The following is a 21,152-nucleotide window of genomic DNA, read 5'->3' as shown; positions in this document are numbered from 1 at the left end:
GACCTCCCAAATACCTCTGTTTTCTTCTTGTGGATGGGAGTACCTTGTGTTTTCATGTGGACGGGGGTGCTTTGAGCCTAAATTCACATATATGTTTTTTTTTAAAAAAAAAAACATTGTGGTGGACTCCATAGACCACAAAAACAGATTCCAGGGGGCTATTAGTTACAATATCCATACCTGTGTTAAATGATGGTTTTGTATAGGGATGGAAAAATAATAGAAAACCAATTGATCTAGAGGACCCAAAAAGGGTCCTCTTTGCCCCCACCCCTTTTCTCCAAGTCATGGAACAATTGCAAAAATATGCCATTCTTGGGCTGTAATATAATAATAAAAAAACTTTATTTATATTCCGCCACCATCTCCCCGTGGGGACTCGGGGCGTCTTGCATGGGGTGAAGCCCGACAACATAACTGAACAAAATAAACAACATAAACAATATTCACAGTATAAAAAGATAAAAACAGCAATACAATATGGAACAAGTAGTTAATAATATCAGTCAGCCACCGGGCACAGTTCTATCATCTCCGTGGGTGGGAAAACTGAGGCAGCAATGCAAAATAAAATGATGAATTCGAATGCATAGATGGTAAGGATCTAATAAAATGCAAGATAGATTATTAATACTACCTGGAGCTGATTATCTAGTGACTGTCTCACCAAAGGCCAACCGGAACATCCAAGTCGTTAGTTGTTTTCTGAAGGAGGATAGGGAGGGAGCTAACCTAATCTCCCTGGGGAGGGAGTTCCAGAGTCGGGGAGCCACGGCCGAGAAGGCCCTCTCTCTCTCGTCCCCACCAAACGTAACTGTGAGGAAGATGGAAGCAAAAGGAGGGCCTTCCCGGAGAATCTTTGAAATCGCGTAGGTTCATAGGGGAGGACGTGGTCCTGAAGATATCCCATAATGTGACTTTTATTTAGACTAGCATTAAAGATACAGCCTATTTGGGGAGGGGGGGTCCCCATCCCCTCACAGTTGCCTACTTCAGTTTGGTAGTATAGGAGCAACCCCAGCAAACCTTGGACTCCTGTGTCCCCCAATCTCCCCAGAATAAATGAACAAAAAAGCTATTTATTTCATTTCCAAACCAGAATAATAAGCAAGGAAATAGGCTTCATGATTTCCAAGCCTAAATCTCAACCAGTCCTAGAAGGAATTGTTCTGTACTCAGAGTAGTAACGGTAAAGGTTTTCCCCATGACATTAAGTCTAGTCATGTCGGACTCTGGGAGTTGGTGCTCATCTCAGTTTTTAAGCTGAAGAGCCGGCATTGTCCATAGACACCTCCAAGTTCATGTGACTCCATACCCAGAGTAAACATCACTAAAAAAAGTATTTAGCATAATTAGTATTTCTCAAGCCTGGAAATCAAGCTTACTTGTTGGAGAAATGATGGCCAATTTGCAACCATGTTTGTAGCCAGGATCAACTCCCATTAAGGTTCGTCCTCTCACGGGACTTGTAAGGAGGAGCTGACGGAGGTTCCTTCCAAACATCATTACAGATTCTTTCTCGGCATCTGAAGTTAATTTTGATCTAAGAAAGGAGCATTGCCAAAAAATGGTAATTTTTGTCTCATTCACCCAAAATCACACTTTACTTTCTCACGTCATCACTCCATCATGTTATCATCCCACTGAAAGATCAGCTTATTTCAATGCAGCTGGGGAAGATAAATCTTGGATATCCAATATTGAATCAGACCACTGAATCCTCTAGCTTAATATTGTTAATTATTACTTTCTACCAATTCAAACAGAATTATCCCATAGCTGTGTCTGAAGAGCTCAGGTAACCATTGGGACTCTTCCATCCAGGTCCAACCATACTTAACTTCTACTCTGCCTTCCACCTCATGTACTCCTGTATAAGCTCAAATTGTTTCCTAAGAAACAGAGCAATTTCTTTAAATGGCAGAGTTGTGAAGTACAGGGAGACAAAGGAGGACAAAATTTCCTTTACACACCTCCATCAGCATCCTACAGTTTCATTCTGACAGTTGTTAAGTGAATGAAGTCGCAGTGTTTGGAATCTCATTCAATCTCATGGCAGAATTTGACTTAATGCTGAACACTGAGTTGGCATCAAAAAAGCAATCTGTCTCCCTGAATCCCAATTCTCTCCCCATAACATTCAAAAAGATAATTTTCGAATGCAGTATTATTGTGTTTCCATGCACATTCATAATCAATCATAGGCACCAAAGTTGAAAAGGAAATGTAAAATGTATATATCAGGCACTTTTATTAAAAAATGGAATGGAAAGAGAATATGAAAAGAAATGCCTTAAGTTCTGCATTTGATGGGATGACAAACAATCTTATGGTCTGGTTTTCCCCTGAGGATTTCTTCCTACAGATTTATACTCAAATGTTTTATTATCAGCTTAATTGAATGAATGCAATGTAAAAATCATAAAGCAATCCTAAAACTGATGATATAATGAATTTTAGTCGATATAGTAAAATTATTGTCTATCAATCTCAGCTCATTCCTGTTCCTTGACACTGCAGTTCTACACATCAACAGTTCTCAAACTTTCGTTTTCCAGATGTGTTAGAAACCCCGGGCTGCATGATCAATGGCTAAATGTTTTAGAAGCTGAGAAACAAAAAAAATTGGAGAAATTATGGTTGCAAACCACTCCAAAGCTCAATGAGGATTTTAATCCCCAACAGACTCTACCTGAAGATCTCCAGCAAAAATGTACCAACCTACACTGAGGTTAATCTCCAGTCTGGTACCCTTCTGAAAGGCAAATAACCTGAACGATATTGAGCTAGAGAAAGCTGCTCTGGGAAATTATTTTTCCTGAAGTGTGCAATTCACATTCACTAGGGGCACAGGACTCCCATGATGGTGAAAAACAGAATAAACAAACTGCTGCTTTAAAAAAAAACCTAGAACACTTCTTTAGGATGTTCTAGGTCGTCTAGTATGGCTCTTAGGGTCAACGATCAATGGAGGCTGATTATAGGATTGCACTGGAGGACCCTGATATTCCTGGAGGTGTCCCTGTAGAAATCTTTAGGTCCTCCAGCATGACTAGAGGGAGTTGGCCATAGTATCACACTGAAGGAACTAGAGATTCCTACAGAAAACATATTAATTACATCCATGAATAATCAAATCCACAAAACTAAAAACTGCAAATGTGGAGGGAAAGTTATATGTTGCACTAAAACCTCCAAGTTCTTCTGTTTAAATCGCCCATCGCTATTTCTGGAAACTCATGATGATACACGAGCCATTACCCCCAACCTACTCAGGAAAAAGAATTTAACACCCTGTCCCTCAAATATTTGATTGGAAATACATGCTTAAACATAAATTCATATTGTATTCCTATGGTGCCCAAATAGTACCTCAGCTGGTAACAGAAGCCATTATATTGTCATTGGTAAAACATATTAGATTCCTTCGTGCTCTGTAGTCATTTGAGTACCCATAAGCAGAGTTGAACCCAACATTATGACTATTAAATTGTTAATTTAGGAAGGGGAGATGACAGACATGAAAATACTTATGGAGGGAGCAATTAGCTCCCCTGATTCTCTCCAGAGAATTATGAGAAATGGGATTAGGGTGACATGATGGAAAGCATTCCAGAAACAGTGATTGTGAAATGGATACAATAAAGTAATTTTAGCAACACAGCAGTTAGCACAAAGAGCATTATAACAATCTGATGTAGTACTCAATATAAGAGCATAAAAACTCAATTTCACATTATGGCACTGTCATTAAAAATGTTAAGCAAATTGCAGTTTGTGTATGCAAACTGTCAACTTTTCCCCATTTAAAAAGCATTTTCGATCGCTAAAGTGTTTCCAACCATCCTAACTGCCAGGAGAAAGTGCCTTTAACTTGCCAAATTCTGCATATTCTTACAGCTTGAAAAGTAAATTATGAAACTGTGACTAGTAAGAGACGATGTGTCAAAAACCCATCAACTACATTGATCCCACACAAGTCTGCTTGGAAATAAATCCCACTTATTTCAGTAGAATCTAATTCCACTGGTGTTCTTGGGACTATAATATTTTAGGACTATAATATTGGTCTTCTTTAAGTCACAGAGATGCTTTTTAACTACTATGAGATAAAATACTTCATCTCACTAAAAACAAGAGGTTTTTCAAATGAAGGCAAAACATGTCAAATGCTTACTCTTAAAAACCATAAGCTATAATGCTAGAAAAAGGGTGTGTAAACACTGACCCACTACTCTCCCCAATATTTCAATTTACTTCCCAGTTTTAAAAAGCTTTCACATGCCACATATATGATCTAAATTCAGATAACTGTGGTTAGTTCTAACTATGGTTAGTGGAAACAAGTTACCTTCAAACCATAGTTTAGAAAACCAACTATAACTGGATCTATGCTGACATGTAATCCAGTTTCAGAATGAAGATTTAATGCATTGAACTGGATTATGAGTCTACACTGCCATATAATCCTGTTCGATAGAGTTAATCTGCATTCTGAAACTGGATTATTTGACTGTGTAGATCCAGTTTCAATTGTATAGGCTGAATATCTCTTGTCTGAAGAATTTTGAGATTTTGGAGTTTTTTAAATTTTGGAATAGAGTCTCACTTATCCAACATTCGCTTATCCAACGCATTTTTGTAGTCAATGTTTTCAATACATCGTGATATTTTGGTGCTAAATTCGTAAATACAGTAATTACTACGTAGCATTACTGCATATTGAACTACTTTTTCTGTCAAATTTGTTGTATAACATGATGTTTTGGTGCTTAATTTGTAAAATCATAACCTAATTTGATGTATATGCACATTATATACATAGATTGAAGGTAATTTTTATGCACAATATATCCATATTAGCATCTTGTCCTCAACGGCAGAAATTGGATGCTGGAGTAAGTGGACCTTTCTTTTGTTTCACTAGGGATCCTCTTACGCTCTCACTCATCCTTGATTAGCAAAGATTGAATGCTTTACCTTATTTCTCTGCAAAGAAGTGGATATATCAGGCGTTTATAAGAGTCTTCCACTGAATCACGTAGGAGCTGCATTAATTCAGGCTTTGCAAATGCTTTTGGTCTCCACCTGTGTGATATAACATATTTTTCACACGAAGATCAATTGGCAACTTTTGAAATCCAAATATGGCAAAACTCTAAAACCACAGTTTTTTCAAGATGGGAAAGAGGGACAATGATGTGGAAGTCCTGGGAAGAATAGTAAAGGTAAAAGGTAAAGGTTTCCCCTGACGTTAAATCTAGTCGTGTCCGACTCTGGGGCTTGGTACTCATCTCCACTTCTAAGCTGAAGAGCTAGAGTTGTCCGAAGATACCTCCAAAGTCATGTGGCCGGCATGACTGCATGAGCGGTACCTATTGATCTATTCACATTTGCATGTTTTCGAACTAGGTTGGCAGAAGCTAGAGCTAACAGCGGGCGCTCACTCCGCTGCCCAAATTCGAACCTGCGACCTTTCGGTCTGCAAGTTCAGCAGCTCAGCGCTTTAACACACTGCGCCACGGGGGCCACCGGGAGAAGAATAGAAGAAGCAAAAAATCAGGGGGGAAATTGCTTTTAAAAAACCCCAATGCTTCCTCTCAGAAAAATTGAAAGGAATTACAGTAATTACCGAATATTATCTTTTAGAATGATGACTAAAATGTTCAACACTATAATTTGTAATATGTACTGCCCCCAAATCATTTCAAAAACTATGTAAAAAGCTTTTTATGTTAAACTATGTATTGTATTGAACCACTATCATTCTTCTTTTTCAGTTTCTTTTTCTCAGCTCTTTTTATGGAAATTAGTGCATTATATCAGCTTAGCACTATGGAGAACTAATGGAGACAAAATAATTTTCCCTGCTGTTTTCTCTGTTAATATTTTGTTTTGTTTTTTAGTGGGGGGAGGGGTACCTAATATCAAAACCAAAGATGTCCCTTATAGTTCAGGTGTTCCTTACAATTCTGGGTATTGGAACACAATTCAAACAAGACTATACACACAAACACACACACATATGTATATTAAAGTAAGTACAGTTTGCACTTATATTCTAAATAATTTAATTTAAATACTAGTTGGATGTTCCTTATCCAAAATGAAAATCTGAGTTCCAGATCATGCAGAGAAGCCTCCATGGATACAAGAAGTACCTTATTGCATACGAAATGTAAAATCAATAACGTTAGAAATATTTCAATGTATTCCTTGCCTGAGATTGGCCTGAGGTCATGCAAACTCAGAATAATAGAGTCATATATTTGCAGAGGATGTTCCATACCACCCAAGCCTTAAAATGCAGACTACAACTCCCATCCTCCACTCTAGGAAGGATGGGAGCTGGAGTCTGACACATCTAGGAGGGCAAATCATCTTGAGGAAGGTTTTGTTGGTCACCAAATTCAGGGCTAGAGCATCCCCAAGAAGAAATGAGTGTTCAGAATAAATATCTTTCTTAATTCAATGAACTGTGCTAATGGGGGCAGAGAAGGGGGCATGCACATATTTGTGCCTCTATACATACCTTTCATTTACACACCACCTAGAGAATTCATTTTTCGTCCGATCAGGAATGTTGACCTTTACTGTCAGGATTTTCAGATTCTCCCCTCGGTTAATGGCTAAAATCTAAATAGCAAAAACATATAGAATATAAAATAATACAGATTGAAATCATACTGTTTTTGTGCTTTGTTTGACCAGATTGAGCAAAAGTGATCAGTGGTAAGACTCAAAATAAAGGTAACTTTGCTTATCCACATAAGAATACTGGTTATGGCAGAATTAAGTCTGACCCTACCATTATACCAGATCTTTCCAAAATGTGCCTGGTGACACGTTGGAGTGTCAGCTGTAGTCACACAAACATAAGTATGTGAAATAAGCAGTAAATCTTATATTCTAAAAATATCAATGAAAGATTTCATTAGATATATTGTGACTTCACACATTTCATTATTACAATTTATGTATGTGTCCTATTCCTCTTACAAGGAATACATTTAACTTCTGGTTTGCTGGTAAAACAGAATTACTTTGGAGTGAAGTAAAAAAGGTCTTGGAGTCCTTGTGGACAACAAGTTAAACATGAGCCAACAATGTGATGCGGTAGCTTAAAAAGCCAATGGGATTTTGGCCTGCATAAATAGAAGTATAGTGTCTAGATCCAGGGAAGGCATGTTACCCCTCTATTCTGCTTTGGTCAGCCCACACCTGGAATACAGTGTCCAATTCTGGGCACCTCAATTGAAGAGAGATATTGACAAGCTGAATGTGTCCAGAGAATGACAACTACAATAATCAAGGGTCTGGAGAACAAGCCCTATGAGGAGCGGCTGAAAGAGCTGGGCATATTTAGCCTGCAGAAGGGAAGGCTGAGAGGAGACATGATGGCCATGTATAAATATGTGAGGGGAAGTCATAGGGAGGAGGGAGCCAGCTTGTTTTCTGCTGCCCTGGAGACTAGGATGTGGAACAATGGCTTTAAACTACAGGAAAGTAGAATCCACCTGAACATTAGGAAGAACTTCCTAGCTGTGAGAGCTGTTCGGCAGTGGAACTCTCTGCCTCGGAGTGTGGTGTAGGTTCCTTCTTTGAAGGCTTTAAAGCAGAGGCTGGATGGCCATCTGTCGGGGGTGATCTGAATGCAATTTTCCTGCTTCTTGGCAGGGGGTTCGACTGGATGGCCTGTGAGGTCTCTTCCAACTCTATGATTCTATTATTCTATTATCCATATCTACAAAGTGTGTCACCAACATAAAATGTTTGGAAAGCTCTGCATAAGATAGAGGAACTGCTTCCATTGGCAACACACAGTGGAACATCAATTCTTAACTGCTCCTATTAAGCACTGCATCCAAGACCACTCGCTTCTGATAGAAATCACAGGTACTGTATGTTTCTCAGTTATTCTAACAATTTTTACCTAAATGGTGTGAAAAGCAAAACACTTGCTAAAATTCCCTTTTCTAAACCATCATTAAAAGTACAACCGTACACATGCACCCCTGGATCCCCGTCCATTACAATGTAGGGAATAAATGACAAGTAGCATTTCCATCCTCAAAGCATAGGGGTGATAGTGAACATTTTGCCATATTTCAGATGTGCTTTTTCTCACCACTTTTAGGTTTACAGAAGTCTTTTCTTTAAAAAACAAGAAGTGAGTAAACTGCCCAATGACTTCCCAATTTCAATTAAGGCATGTAGGGGCTTTAAGAATATGAGAATGTGTGTTAAGGAATATGAGGGCATGCGCTAAAAATGGCCCCTTTATCCAGAAAGACTGGTACCCACAGTTTCACTTACCTGTATCCAAAAATATGTTTTCTTTAGGCATATTCTACGTCCTCCACACAATTCTATGACATGTGCATTCAGAAGCTGGCCAAAGAATAATGCTGGACAACCTAGAAATGCTAGAGAGGTGTTCCCTGTAGGCATTTTCTAGGTCCTCCAGTACAATTTCATGGTAATCTTCTGTTGGAAGTCTGCATTTAAACAGGGCTTACTATTATCAGCTATTTCACATTTCTATGTTACATCCGGGAAAGCACTACCACCAGAAATGGCACTCAACTTGTACCAATAGAACTCTTGGCCTGTTTATGGGCAACCCCCCCCCCCCCCCGCCCATTTTGAAGAGGTAGGAAGCATGAGATGACAGTAAATCACGTGATCCTCCACAGAAAGCCAATCCAGCCCACAGCCACTTCCCCCTCCTTGATATAATGAAACCACCACACACACTGAAGACTGTACTAACAACCCAAAAAGATCTTCCTTATCTTATTTGAGATAAAGTCAAACCCTCCACCAGGCAAAAGGATGTATGACAACAAATGTAATCACTTTAATTTGCGAAAAGTTCAACCTATGGAGATTTCTTCCTACCCCCAGGAAAGCTTGTGATGTGATGAAAACATCTTGAATTCAGCCTTTCCAGAGAAGCAAGAATGCAATGACATTTCTACTTTTCAGAGGCAGAACCTAAATACAGGAGTGGAAGTGGGAGAAGGAGGGCTGAGTATCTGAATTCTGTTTGTATAAGTAGCACAGGAATTCCACACAGTGCTAATATAGAGACTGGCATCCAGACTACCCACTGTGCATATACAATGCTGCTCTATGCTCAGCCAACTGTACTGTCCAGCATGAGAAAAAATGAAATATAGGATATCAGTAGACAACTCTTCAAATTCCATACTGTTGTCAAAATCAGAACCCTCAAAACCCGTAAGCGGCGGGGGGGGAGGGGGGTCCACTAGATGGTCACAGAGGATACCACCATCTGAAACTCAGAAACACTAAGGGGACACAGGACTAATCCCATAACTTCTCCAGGTTGGAAACACAATTATCTGCCTCCCAATCTTCCTGTCCAACAATGAACCCTCTTGCCCAGAAATGAATTCATCCCGTGCCAGCTCAAAAGCTCATCAAGCCACCCATTACACCAACTTTGCACCTCCCTAGGAACCCATCAAGTGATCTTGACATCAATTGTTTTCCCAGCTGAGACTCATTGGACAACTTTGGCTGAAAGGATCAAGCCAGTGGTTCTGAACTTGTGGATCCCCAGATGTTTTGGCCTTCAACTCCCAGAAATCCTAACAGGGTTGCAACAGGGAAAACTAGAGAATGCTCCTTCTATTTAGTGGTTATATGGAGGAAGAATTTCAGTAGGTGTTTATCTGGTTGGATGACTAAGAACACAAACTGAAATTCTACCTCATGGCAACTACAAGGTGAATCTATCACAGGGCTGTCTTTCCTAGTTTTGTTTAAAGAAGGGTTTCCTTCATCTTCCTCAGTCTGCAAGAATGTGACTTGCCCAAGTGTAACGACTGTGTTTCCACAATCAAGCAGGAAATCATACTCTAGTCTCTAGCGTCAGCCGAATGCTCAAACCAGGAGCTGTCTCCAGTTTTTACACTGGCAACCCTTCTAAACTCCATATTGTCTATCTGCTCTTCCTTTCTTCTTTCTCACCTCATACCCAATAGGCTATTTATAATTTCTGAATGCAGGTGCTCACCAGTCTCTATACCAATATCCCTGCAGAGAATCCCAAAATTGGATTGTGCTAATCTAAAATAATTTCCTGGTTGATTTAATTTCCACAGGATGATCTTTTGTAAAGTTAATGAGTCTTGACACCTCAAGACCAAGCCAGCCCAATACATTCCAGTTAACACTTTTGTGAGGGGTTAGGGATGCATGAAGTCAGTAAAACTAGAAAAAATAAAAAATACTTTTTTTAACCTGAGAGAATACCTCGCTAGGAAACTCTAGGTACTCTAGCACAACTGTATGGTCACCTTCCACCAGTTGACTATACAGTCGTGCTGGAGGACCTAGAGAATTTTAAAGAGGTGCTCTGTCTAAGAATATCTAGGTCCTCTAGCAGAATTCAATGGGCGAGGCTGACCAAAGGATCACACTGGTGGACCTAGAGATTTCTAGAAAGAACATAGTAATCAATTCCATGAATAATAAAATCTACAAAACATAGGCGACCAACTCTATATCAGTTTTGAATTACATTATTGCTAGGAAAATCCATTTGTCCTCCAGGTAGTAAAGATAGTAACTAAACTCAAAGGATAAGAAGGTTCCAGGAGACACTGCCTCATAGAATCAGAGTTGGAAGAGACCTCATGGGTCATCCAGTCCAACCCCCTGCCAAGACGCAGGAAATCGCATTCAAAGCACCCCCGACAGATGGCCATCCAGCCTCTGCTTAAAAGCCTCCAAAGAAGGAGCCTTCACCACACTCCGGGGTAGAGAGTTCTACTGCCGAACAGCCCTCACAGTGAGGAAGTTCTTCCTGATGTTCAGGTGGAATCTCCTTTCCTGTAGTTTAAAGCCATTGTTCTGCGTCCTAATCTCTAGGGCGGCAGAAAACAAGCGTACCCCTCCTCCCTACGACTTCCCCTCACATATTTATACATGACCATCATGTCTCCTCTCAGCCTTCCCTTCTGCAGGCTAAACATGCCCAGCTCTTTAAGCCGCTCCTCATAGGACTTGTTCTCCAGACTCTTGATCATTTTAGTCGCCCTCCTCTGGACACATTCCAGCTTGTCAACATCTCCCTTAAATTGTGGTGCCCAGAACTGGACACAGTATCCCAGGCCTCCCTTCTTCATTCCTTATCACATCTCTGTCATGGGACCGATTCCAAGAGCTGAGTTTGCAAGCTCTTGAATCGGAGCCATAACATATTACACTCCTCTACAGCTCCAATGGAACACCTGGCAACGAAGCCTGGGAAATTCAAGAGAGAAGACCAAAACAATTTTAATGAGTAGCTTGTTTTGTAGTGATGGTATTGACATGTGGTGTAGGGCTGTGGTGATGGTATTTACGTGTGGTGTGACGTTGAAACAAAGGTAATAAAGAAGATTGCATGTAAACATTATGCCATTCTCGACTTTGCATAAGTCGAGTGTTCTTCAATAAAGATCCTGTTTGATAGCAGCTACCTTTGGTCTGTGTTCATGCCGGTCGTTTGAAGTAAGCGTGACATTAAGTCGAGAATCCCCATTCTCACCCTCCTGCGGAGCAGCAGTGAAGTGAAAATGAGCGGAGGGGGGCGATCGGAGCCCGAAGGGGGCAGAGGGCCCCTTACCAGATGTTCGGCCGGAAGGAGGGGAAACGCCACAGGCCATCGCTTCCTCCACCGGCTACCCTAGGCCTAATGGAGTGACCCAGAGAATCCCCAGAGGAGGGAGAGGAGTTTCAGCGGCTGCGGAGACCAGTTGGGGATCCGGTGGGAGTATGCCAGAGACCATGGCGCTACGGTTATCCATCCTAGAAACCAACCTATCCCGGCTGTCGGAAACTGTGGGAAGGTTGGTGCCGTTGTTGGAGGAGAATCTCCAGAGGGAGCCTACCCAATACGGCACCGAAAGAAGACCGGGCGAGAGAGAAGCCTGGAGCCAAAGAGGCCAGCGCGCGTCAACGCAGAGCCCGACGGCAGTCGGCGGTGACGAGGGCGAAGAGTATTGGCAGGAGCTGGAGTTTCGGGAAAGGATGGAGCAGGAGATGAATCGCCAGCGAGCCTCGAGAACTCTGAGGCCGCCGACCCCAACAAGAATCCCAACCCCCCGAATTGGCGTTGGAGTCGAAATACCACTAGGGCCAGGGATCGGGTCCAGTGGATTGGTGGAGGAGGGCGGAGAGGAACCAGATGCCCCTGGGGACGGAGAGGATGCGCCATCCGACGACGGAGGCGAGGAGAGAATCGGGAGACAAGACGAAGGAGCCACAGCGGGGCCTACATTTAGATGGATGGAAGGGCCTACGGCAGCATCGGGATTCGGAGGACCGCGGAGGGCGACCACAGGACTGGGGCGCGGCATGGTTAAAGGTTCAGTTCAGAGGGACCTGATGCAACCCCTCCCCATGCAACCCGTTCAAAGGCAACCCGTCGCAGAGTGGAAACCCAGGAGAGAGGAACTCAAATTGGAATACGGAGGGGAATCATCCGAACTGAACTTTTTCCTCGTTTGCATTAGAGGATACATGGAAGACAACGCGCATACATTCCCCTCCGAAGAAGGTAAAGTTCGAGCCATCGGAAATACTCTCAAAAGAGGGGCAGCCAGCTGGTATGTACAATTACATGCCAGGCACGACCCGTGTTTGAGGTCGGTACATCGATTTCTAGCTGCCCTAGAGAACCGTTTCAGAGACCCGCTGGAGCAATTAAGAGCTCGCGACCAGTTGAAAACCATAAAGCAAAGGGACAAGACGGTGTCTGAATATGCAGAGGAATTCCTCCATCTCGCGGAAAAGGTACCAGAGTGGTCCGAAGTCACCAAAGTCGAGATGTTTAAGGAAGGACTGCGCCCTGAGATATTTAGCTGGGCGGCGCACAGAGATGATCCAGAGACTTTGCCGGGATGGATTCAGCTGGCAGGGCGTGTTGAATCTACTCTGTCCCAAGTAAAGCGCTACCGGGGCGGCAGCGCCCAGCAGCGACCGCCAGCGAGGGGTCGAGGGGAAACGAGGAAGCAAGAGCGCCCCGGGGGACGGCCCGGAGTCACTTCCAAAGGCGACGACAACAGGACCAAACAAGGATGTTTCATGTGTGGGAAAGCAGGCCATCGGGCGGCAGAATGTTGGGCCCGGAAGGGAGAACCGCCAAAAGCCCCGAAGCCCATGCCCGCAGCCGGGAGACGGGCGGAGGAGGAGATACAAGCCCCCGAGCCTCCGGAGAAGCTGGTGAGTCAAGACAGACGCATGATGGTAGTGCCAATTTGCCTATCGGGACTAGAGAATCGAGCCACCTGTAGAGCATTTGTAGATTGTGGTTGCTCTAGGAACATTATGACTCCGGAATTAGCAGAGGCTCTAAAATGCCAGCAGACAATACTAAAAGTTCCAATTGCGTTCTCGCAGTTGGATGGATCGTTTGCTGCTGGGGGATTAACAAGGAAGGAAACACAGGGGATTCTATGTAAAATAGGCAAATGGGAAGGGAAAATACCATTTGTGATATCCCCTATCGCTACGTACAATGTAATACTGGGAATCCCGTGGCTAGAGCAGGCAAATCCCGAAGTGGATTGGAGGGGAAAAAGCATCTTTCAGAGAAAAACAAGCAGAATGGGAGATAGGCAAGATAGCAGAGGAAGGGAGCGAGGGGGACGAATCAGAAGAAATAACTAAAGAACTATTGCCCCCGGAATACAGAGACTTTGTAGATGTGTTTAATCAAAAGGAAGCAAGCAAATTACCTCCCAAGAGGAATTTAGAAGTGGGAATCGAAATAACCCCAGGAGCAAGTTTACCAAAACCCAAAGTTTATCCCATGTCCGTTCAAGAAAAAGAGGAACTGAGAAAATATATTGATAAAAATCTGGCACGAGGGTTCATCAAGCCTTCTAATTCCCCTTTAGGGGCCCCCATTTTATTCAGGAGGAAGAAGGACAATTCGTTAAGACTATGCATTGATTATCGAAATTTGAATGCCATTACAAAAGACAATAAATACCCCATGCCCTTAGTAAAGGACCTAATTACTGTACTGAAGAAAGGGACCATATTTACAAAGCTGGATTTAATCGAAGCTTACCATAAATTAAGGATCAAGCCTTGGGATACTTGGAAAACTGCATTTTCCTGTGCTTATGGACTTTTTGAATATTTAGTTTTACCTTTTGGATTAAAAAATGGGGGCTCCTGTTTCATGCAACTCATAAACGAAATACTACGCCCACTGTTATATCGAGGGGTATTTGTATTTCTAGATGATATCCTTATTGTGAGTGAGGGGAGGGAGCAGCACACTAAATTGGTCCGGGAAGTCTTACAAAAACTAAGGGAAGCCAAGCTGTATGCAAAATTCTCCAAATGTGAATTCAACAAAACACAAATTGACTTTTTGGGGTATCGAATATCTTCAGATGGATTAGCTATGGATCCGGCCAAAGTGTCGGACGTACAAGAATGGGGAGTCCCCCAAACAAGGAGGCAATTACAATCGTTCCTAGGGTTCGCCAATTTCTATAGATCGTTCATAAAAGACTTCGCTCAGCTGGCGGCGCCCCTTACCGAACTTTTGAAAACGAAAGGGAAGGGGGAAACAGCAAAAGTAAAAGCCCCTGGCGCTAAATTAATTTGGACGCCAGAATGCCAAAAAGCTTTCGAAATTCTAAAAGAACGCTTTACAGAAGAACCCATCTTAAGGCACCCAGACATGCAGAGTCCTTTCACAATACACTGTGATGCTTCAGACTGTGCATATGGAGCAGTACTATTACAGAAGGATCAAAACGGGAATTTGAAGCCATGTGGGTATTTATCACGAAAATTTAGCGAAACTGAAAAATGCTGGCCCATATGGGAAAAGGAAGCGTTAGCAATACTGAAAGCATTAGAATGCTGGAGGCACTTCCTCGAAGGGAGTGAAATCCCATTCGAAGTATGGACTGATCATAAAAATCTCCAATATTTGAAATCCCCACGAAAATTATCTCCCAAACAAATTAGATGGGCACAGTACTTCAGTAGATTTAATTTTCAATTAAAATTTTTCCAAGGAAAACGAAACATTCTGGCCGATGCACTTTCCCGCATGCCACAACATGAGAACACAACCGTAGCGAAAGAAGGAACTTTATTTTCTGAAAAGCAATGGGGACTAGCAGTCACCACCAGGGCACAAACGGAAAAAGAGAGTTTGGCCGCAGCCAAAATTACCGAAGGCAGTATTTGGGAAAAGGAACTTGCGCAATCGTATGAAAGAGACCAATGGATTTTGTCCAACCCAGACAAAGGAGAACAAAAGGGGGGATTATGGTTTGTGAAAAAAAAACTGTACATCCCTGCAGCACTAAGGGCCAAAATATTGAATCGTTTTCATGACAACCAAAGCGCAGGACACATGGGGATTACAAAAACTACCAAGACCGTAGCGAAACAGTGTTGGTGGCCAGGAATGAGAAAAGACATAAAGAATTATATTAACCAATGTAACAGTTGTGCCATGAATAAATCGCCGGGGGGGAGACCAATGGGACTATTGCAGCCAGTGGCAGAACCTACCAGACCTTGGGAATGTGTAGCTATGGACTTTGTGGGGGAATTACCTGCCAGTAAGGGTTATCGTTATATATGGACTGTATTAGATTTATTTTCCAAACAGGCTCATTTCATAGCGCTTGCAAAGCTACCATCAGCAGAAAAACTAGCTGAGTTATATATAAATCACATTTACAAGCTACACGGATGTCCCAGCCGGGTGGTCAGTGACAGGGGTGTCCAATTCACAGCCAAGTTTTGGGGGAAGTTTTTGGAAATGTTAGGAGCAGAAAGAAGCATGAGTTCTGCTTTCCACCCTATGACAAACGGAGCAGTGGAACGCACACAACAGACACTTGGGCAGTTCCTTCGCATATATTCAAACAAAAGACAAAACGATTGGTCCAAGTGGTTGGCATTTGCTGAGTTAGCGTTTAATTCTGCGATTCACTCCGCCACAAATAAATCCCCATTTGAAGTGATCTATGGGCATGAAATTCAACCTTTACCCCAATTGCCGAAGTGGCCAGAGAATGGAGGAACAGGGGCAGGGAAATGGAAAGCTCAAATGCAAGAATGTTGGGACCAAGTGACTGCGGCTTTGAAAGAAGCGCACAAAAGATACAAAACATTTGCAGATCGAAAAAGAAAGGAGGGCGATAAATTGGAAATGGGAGACTTAGTATGGCTAAGTACAAAAAACATAAAACTGGGACTACCTTCAAAAAAGCTAAGCCCTAAGTTTATTGGACCTTTCAAAATACAGGGAATCATAAACGAAGTAACCTTCCAATTGCAATTGCCCAAAAGCCTAGGGAAAATACACCCTGTGTTCCATCGTAGCTTACTAAAGAAGTATATGGGTACTTTGGATAAAGTGGATACATAGTGTCTATGTTTGTTCTGTTCTAGGATCAAGACGACCGAGATACAGAAGAAATTGTCAGACGAAGGGGGAGTACCATGTCATGGGACCGATTCCAAGAGCTGAGTTTGCAAGCTCTTGAATCGGAGCCATAACATATTACACTCCTCTACAGCTCCAATGGAACACCTGGCAACGAAGCCTGGGAAATTCAAGAGAGAAGACCAAAACAATTTTAATGAGTAGCTTGTTTTGTAGTGATGGTATTGACATGTGGTGTAGGGCTGTGGTGATGGTATTTACATGTGGTGTGACGTTGAAACAAAGGTAATAAAGAAGATTGCATGTAAACATTATGGCATTCTCGACTTTGCATAAGTCGAGTGTTCTTCAATAAAGATCCTGTTTGATAGCAGCTACCTTTGGTCTGTGTTCAGGCCGGTCGTTTGAAGTAAGCGTGACACATCTCCATCATGTCTTCCACATCCAGTGTATCTATCTCACCTAAGTTGCCAACCTAAAAAAATGGAGGTGGCTCCAGTCCCTTTAGTGGTCAGGTAGAAGAGGACCAGTGTGGTGTAGTGGTTTGAACATTGCACTATGACTCTGGAGACCAGGATTCAGTTCCCCTCTTGGCCAGGGAAACCCACTGGATGACCTTGGGCAAGACACATTCTCAGCCCCCCAAAAACCCAGGATAGGGGCACCCTAAGATCACCACATCAGAATGTACACAATAACAAAGTAGAAGGAATTTCACAAGGTGTTGCATGTTACTTGTTATAAGTAACATCATACTGACCCTATCCCCAAAGAAAGTTCAGCAACTTTAAAGTTCTGACTAAACTGTGAAACAGATTCACTGCCCCACTAATACTGAAAACATAAACAACCTTGCATTTGAATATAGGCCTCCCCACAGCTTTGATCCTGCAAGTTAACCAGTAAACCACACAGCCTTACATGAATTCTCCTTCTGTCTTACTTGACAGAAGAGAACAATTTCCATGAAATAATACATATGCATTTTATCTGCCAGTACGGATAAAAGAGATGATTGCTAGGTACACTGCTGCCCATATGCTCCTGAATGTGAACAAAACCATGCATTTCTAATACATTAGACTTGCAGAAACCATTAGGAAGCTGTTAAAAGTTGACATTACTGTGTTGTCGCACATGTTGATGTCTGCTATAGGCCCTTAGCCCTGTCAGGAGCAAGCTTTCCATGTCAATCATGAACTTTAATTCAATCACTAGCTAACTCAGACATGTCACATATGTTAAACACAATGGTCTAAAAATGACCTGGGGACATTGCACCAATTCACATTCCTCAGCTTCTCTTGTCCTTGTTGACATACCAGGCCTGACATATCATTGAACAACGTAGCGAATAATAAAAATTACATGTGAAATATTATAGCATCGGGTACCTTGACTGCCAAAGCAAATGGCAGGAATTAGGATGAGGCACATTTGTGAACAAAACTAAACACGTTTCATGTTTATCCCACACTGACAGGGGAGTTAAAAGCTAAAACAACAGCATTCACAAGTGAAATCAAAATTACATTGTTAGGCAAAACACTTCATTAGATACAGTGCCATTTCTCAGGACTTATCAAAGACTCTATGACAAAATATTTTATAAACTAAGTAATTTTGGGATATCTAGAAACTGTTCCACTACAGCTCCCATTGGCATTAGGCAGCACAGCCAACAATGAGAGAAGTCATGGAAGTTGCAGTCCGGTAACACTGGGACAATTGTTAATTCTTTTTGCAAACAGTTTTTTTTAAAAAAAATAATCAGTAATTAAATAGTTTTGGTATTGTTCCCCGCCCCTCGATTGTATCTGACACTACTGACACTCTCTTTGGCCCAGTTCCTTTTAGGAGCCAATCCAGGATTTTATCAAAATATGTCTATTTTATGTGACCTCATTAGTTTTATGATTTGTTTCATTACTGATTGATTTGTCTTATTGTTGTGTTTTGTATTGCCTGTTTGGCCTAGGCTTGGCCCCATATAAGCCGCCCCGAGTCCCTTTGGGGCGGGGTATAAAATTATTATTATTATTATTATTATTATTATTATTATTATTATTATTATTATTATTATTATTATTATTATTCTCACTCCTATGACTGGATAGCATTGGTCAGAGCTTTGAAAAGTTAAAATTTAGGATACAATACCCAGAATCCTTATACCAGGGGTCCCCACACTTTTTAAGTGGAGGGCCAGTTTAAGCCTGTAGCCAATTTTTCAGATTAATAAAAAAAAAAAAACCTGGTTTACTCATGAATTTTAACTGGTTAACCAAATCCACATGCTAAGTCTATGAGACGCAAAAAAATAAGAGTCCCTCCAGAACTGCAAGTACAATTTTCACCCCACCCCCGAATTTTTTTTCTGACTACGACCCTGGCCAGTTCATCGTCCTGCAGAATGCTGGGGGACCATATTTTAATTGTGTGCAAGTGCGTGCATGCATGCCATGCATGTGTAAGGTGTATGTGGGTTGTACACCATGAGTGTGTGCATCTGGTGTGCATGTGGCAGCTGTGCCACATACACAACCGTGCACACTGATTTGCTGCCATACACCCAACACCACCGTTCACTTACCCTCACTGCACACTCGCCACCACTACACTCATCGCTACTGCCCACTCACCCACTGTCTCCACACACATGCACTTGCTGTAGCTACCACACCCACATCCACCACAACTCACACTCAGCTTCACTGCTAGTAAATATATGCGCTTGCGCACGTGGCCGGAATAAAGACCATATTCAGCCCACGGGCCTTAGTTTGGCAATCCCTGTCTCTTTAATCCAAAAATTATTTTTCCTCAAGTTCTGAGGTGACTCTGTGACTTTCCAAAGGAAAAAAAAAGCAAAAGAGGACAAGGCTGAATGGGGATTCGATCCTGGTCTCTGGAGATATAGTCTGATGTTCAAAGCACTACAGCATTCTGGCTCTCGAAAGACGGAATAGGAAATGGAAAAGAAGAATTCATATCTAAGAGGCCATAAAAACTGAGTGGTGGGAATTGAAAGGGGAAAGCACACAATCAAGAACTTCAGAAGAGGAGGAATATTTCCAATACTGATTTGACATAACCAGCAGGTTTTTGGCTGTTGGCCAGCCGTCTTTTCTCTGCTCTTGTGTGTGTGTGTGGATACACGTGCGTGTGTGAGAGACAGAAAAAGTGTACAGGCTAGTTTCAAATCACAGCCCTTGTTCAAATAAGCAGGCAGCACAGGAAATCCATTTGAAAAGACTCAGGAGAATTTCAGGAGGAAGGTGAAAGTCAAGGTTAGCAACTAAATCCTCAAATGGCTTTTTTCTTTTCTTTTCTGGGCTGAGTGAAGGACAAGCAAAAGCACAGTCTGGAATCCACATTCCAGTCACTTTGACCCAAGCCAGGAATAACATTTCACAATCTACACTTGAAGGTTTGTGAGCATTCCTCCATCCCATACAGTCCCTCCTTCCTGTCTCTCTCACTTTTACACTGCCACAAATGGAGCATCTGGAGCATTGCCTTGGCCAAGTTTAAAGGTGGTTTGCAAATCCTGGTTGAAGGTTAACCAGGGTTAACATCAAGCCTGATAAACTAGAAGCATAAATGCATGGCAAAAATAAAAACGGAGGAAAGGAATATATGTAAGAAAGGGAAAGGGAGGAGGAAAGGAATAAGGTGCTCTTGATACTGTCCAGCATGAGAAAAAATAAACTCACATGGGATATCAGTAGCCAACTCTTCAAATTCCATACTGTTGTCAAAATCAGAACCCTCAAAACCTGTAAGTGGGGGAGGGGGTCAAACAGTCAATCCTCCCACAAATAGCACTCGGCATCTTATAATAAATTGGTGTGCCTTAGTAATATTAGTAGTTTGCATTTTTTCTCCCTTAGTCCTGGGATTCAAGGCACCTTACAAAAGTTGTAACAAATACAGTACAACCCTGTATCTATAGGGAGACATTTTTAAATCTATTGTGGATATAGGAAAACATGAATAATCGCGAACTCTATTGAAATGAATGACTTCTCCCAGACTTTACCATAGAGTTGCCTGGGAAGACCTAGAAGACCAAGAGAGGTAAACTCTGTAGGAATTTACTAGACCCTCCAGGGTGATTCTATGGTAACCTCCAGTAGAAGTGTATCACAGAATGGCCTGGGAAACCTACAAAATTCCATGATGTAATTTGACATTTAATATGCTTTCCCTTAATCTCTCCTTATTATCCAACATTTTTGCTTATCCAACGTTCTGCCGGCCCATTTATGTTGGATAAGAAAGACTCTACTGTATCTAAATTAAAAAATATGTTTGTCTGCTTGTGGAAAGAACTGGGAGGGAGTTTACCTAGAATGTGTCCAAGTAGGGAGTTCTAAAACCTGGGAATGACCACCAGGGAGGTCTCTTTATCTGCAATTGATGTGTCTCTCCTCCCAAAAACTCTCAATTACCACGTTAAAACAGAAAATACAATCCTTCAGATAGTCTGGATAGATATCGATGTGAATAGTTTCTCGCCACAATGCCCTCTAGTGGATCTTGCCTTTGTTGTGTCTTCAAGTCATTTCTGATTTATGGTGATCCAAAGGCAACCCTATCACAGGTTTCTGGGGATTTTTTTTGTTTTTGTTTGCAAGCTTTGTTCAGAGGCAATCTGCCTTTGCTGAGGCTGAGAGCATGACTTCTTCCAGATCACCAAAAG

The 21,152-nt window shown here is 42.0% G+C and overlaps 1 protein-coding gene across 2 annotated transcripts in view; it reads right to left on the bottom strand.

Annotated features, from left to right (window-relative positions):
• srbd1 (S1 RNA binding domain 1) overlaps positions 1-21,152 on the bottom strand; it is a 226,358-nt gene that overhangs the window by 176,716 nt on the left and 28,490 nt on the right. Inside the window, exons 10-13 of one of the 2 annotated variants that reach the window (XM_062971303.1) lie at positions 20,164-20,226; positions 6,533-6,636; positions 4,981-5,088; positions 1,386-1,543 (exon numbers count right to left, since the gene is read on the bottom strand). In XM_062971303.1, the coding sequence (XP_062827373.1) occupies positions 1,386-1,543; positions 4,981-5,088; positions 6,533-6,636; positions 20,164-20,226 (433 nt within the window). The remainder of the gene's footprint in view (positions 1-1,385; positions 1,544-4,980; positions 5,089-6,532; positions 6,637-20,163; positions 20,227-21,152) is intronic. The other variant, XM_062971308.1, reaches the window with a different exon arrangement.

The sequence above is a fragment of the Anolis carolinensis genome, chromosome 1 (genome assembly GCF_035594765.1).
Source record: "Anolis carolinensis isolate JA03-04 chromosome 1, rAnoCar3.1.pri, whole genome shotgun sequence".
Lineage (NCBI taxonomy): Eukaryota > Metazoa > Chordata > Lepidosauria > Squamata > Dactyloidae > Anolis > Anolis carolinensis.
The sequence above is the reverse complement of the archived record's forward strand: the minus strand, read 5'-3'. Positions and strand labels throughout refer to the sequence as shown.